At 33.4% G+C, this 2,864-nt stretch overlaps 1 protein-coding gene across 1 annotated transcript; it reads right to left on the bottom strand.

Annotated features, from left to right (window-relative positions):
• Window positions 1-454: 454 nt before the first annotated feature.
• LOC145098570 (uncharacterized) lies at window positions 455-1,741 on the bottom strand. The gene is made up of 3 exons (XM_079036197.1): window positions 1,170-1,741; window positions 855-1,064; window positions 455-752 (listed from the first exon to the last, which is right to left on the bottom strand). Exons 1-3 carry the CDS (start codon window positions 1,739-1,741, stop codon window positions 455-457), a joined length of 1,080 nt encoding a protein of 359 aa, XP_078892323.1.
• Window positions 1,742-2,864: the final 1,123 nt, after the last annotated feature.

Genomic DNA, 2,864 nt, shown 5'->3' with positions numbered 1-2,864 from the left:
AAAAACATCAAAAACCTCAATATTATTTGTTACAAAAAATACCACAAAATAAACTCCAACATTGTTTATTACAAAAAGAAAAAAAAACATCACAATTAGCTTGAATTTGAACCGGTAACAAATCCTTACCAGTAAAAAAAAGAGGAAATAAACACAACAAATACCATAAAAATATTTTTTTAAACTACTTTGGCATAGACAGACATCGTTTTCGATTATGTCCCGGTTGCCTACAAATTCTACAAAGATTGGCATTTCTTCCTTCTTTAATGTTCATACCATTTTTTAGTCTTGTTGAACGAGGGCGACCTTTTTTATTTTGTAATAGTTCTAAATTTGGAAGTAATTCGTTAAATGGTGATTGCGGCCAATACACTTCATGAGGAAGCGGGGAGAACTTAGATGCCCAAGTAGCACAATAATATTCAATCGAGTAACATCTATTAACATATTGTCACCTATTCAAAGAGAGTTTGACACATGCACTCAAGACATGAGAACAAAGATATTTAAATGCCTCCCATTTACCACATGTGCAAGTTTTTTGTTCAAAATTAACTACTTGCACATTTCGACCTCGTTGAGTTATCAACTCAAGTATACCTTTTTCTCGGTTAAAAGATCTTAAGGAATGTGCACTTGCTTTTGCCATCAAAGCTACTTGTTCTACCACAACATGTGGAGTATGTGCATCTCCATGGGCTTGAGAACTAGATCCTAAAGGACGTCTAACCTCAAAATAATGCACCATTCTATAGAATGTAAGTTGCACACAAGCTGTGATTGGTAAAAAACAAGCACCTTTAAGTACACTGTTGAAAATCTATGACAAATTTATTGTGAGCAGCCCATACCTCCTTCCACCATCATGTGCAAGTGTCCATCTATTAAGTGGATGACTCTCCAACCATTCTCGAGCACGTAGATTTAACTTCCTAATTTCTTCCATCATGGAGTTGAACTTTCGAATTTGATTCTGACTCCCGGCACGATAAGCTAAAGCTTTCAATTCTGAATTACGAAACTTGTCATAAAAGTTGCTGATGAAATGTCGTAAACAATACCTTTAAAATTAAAAAAAATAATGTAAGTTAATGACAAGTTAATGAATGTCCTACAAGAATACTTAAGAAATATAACAATACTTATGAAAACCACGTGGCTCTAACCATTGAGATCCATGCTCATTGACAGCCTTAAGAATTCCCCCATGACGATCAGATATTAGACATATGCCTTCACGGTCTTTCACCAAATGATTCTTGACATGAGAAAGGAACCAATCCCAAGTATCATAAGATTCATTTTCTATAATAGCAAATGCAAGTGGCAAAATTTGATTATTACCATTAACTCTCATTGCAATTAGCATCTTACCCTTGTATTTACCATACAAATGTGTGCCATCAATGCTAATCATTGGTCGAGAATAGTGAAACCCTTTGATAGAAGGAGCAAAAGCCCAAAAAACACGCCTAAATTCAACTTCATCCACATCGGTCGATCTTGAAACACACCATTCAACTATAGTTCCTGGATTGAACTTTTCAAGTGCGCCTAGATATTTTGGTAAAGCAACATAAGACTCTTCCCAGTTTCCAAACACACATTCAATTGATTTTTGCTTTCCAACCCAAACCTTCTTATATGAAGGAGTATAGCCCAATTTTTCAACTATTTCAGCTCTCAAAGCCGGAATAATGATAGAAGGTTGCTCTTTTATAAGGTGTCTAGTTTCCATAGCAATCAAGCTTGCACCTAGGTTCGGATGGTCTAGAGAAAGCTTATAGTGTAAACAAGTGTGCGGACCGGTATACGATGTGATTTCAAAATAACCACTACATTTACGTTTACTTGCATGAAATTTCCATTTGCAACCAGATTGTAAGTACAACTTGCGTCTTAGAGTCTAAATTGTTGGGCGTGACTCAATGACCTCAAATTGTCTATGTGTCCTAATGTTATGGATCTTGATTGCTCTAACAAGTTCCTCCTTATCCTTGAAAGAATCTTTTCCTAACTCTTACGTAAAATCATTCTTACTCGTGATTGTGTCATAATCCAATTGTCATCAATAGTCAAATTTGTTCCTTCCATATTAGTAAAATTCGAAGGTACTTCAACATTATTGTCAAAAGATGCTTCCTCATCATCTTCATCTCCAATTCCATCTTCCAATATTTCATTTAACTCAACTTCATTGTCTATATTCATCACATTAGTCACAACAACAGCTTGAGACTTTTGTGATATCTATAATAGAATTCATCTACAAAACAAACAAAAACAAACAAAAATTGATCAAAAAATGATCATGCGAATTTGTGATTGCAAGAAAAAAGAAACATAATGACATGTTTGCAATCAATTCCATCTACAAAAAGATTAAAAAAAAATAAAAAAACCAGCTGTGATATTCCATCTACAAAAGCAAAAATTGATCAACAATTTTTCCTATCTAGGTACGTATTGAACTTACATAATAACCTCTCAAAATCCTTCACTAATGAAATTCAGGTATAGTACCTTTGGTGGGAGAAGGGCAGGTGTTGTTCCAAATTAACTACCAGTCAAATGCACTATTTCTTATCCAAATGGCCGATAGACTTCATTTCAGTTGTACGAAACAATAAATCAATCTGTAATAACTAATAAAACAAACAAATCAATAAAATAGTGTATATTAAAAAATCTATTCAAATTATAAGCTACATAAGTGATCTTATATTTTAATCGGTGACATTTAATCAAGTATCGTAAATGGTAATAAAAGAAGCACAACTATTAACAATCAAGAGAGGTTAGAGTTCAAGTTATTTAGTCATCTATGAAGGTAACAATATAAAGTAATGGAATAAAAATAA

Source organism: Lactuca serriola, chromosome 4 (assembly GCF_051521515.1).
Source record: "Lactuca serriola cultivar US96UC23 chromosome 4, Lser_US96UC23_V15, whole genome shotgun sequence".
Classification (NCBI taxonomy): domain Eukaryota; kingdom Viridiplantae; phylum Streptophyta; class Magnoliopsida; order Asterales; family Asteraceae; genus Lactuca; species Lactuca serriola.
This window is presented reverse-complemented; position numbering and strand designations above follow the sequence as displayed.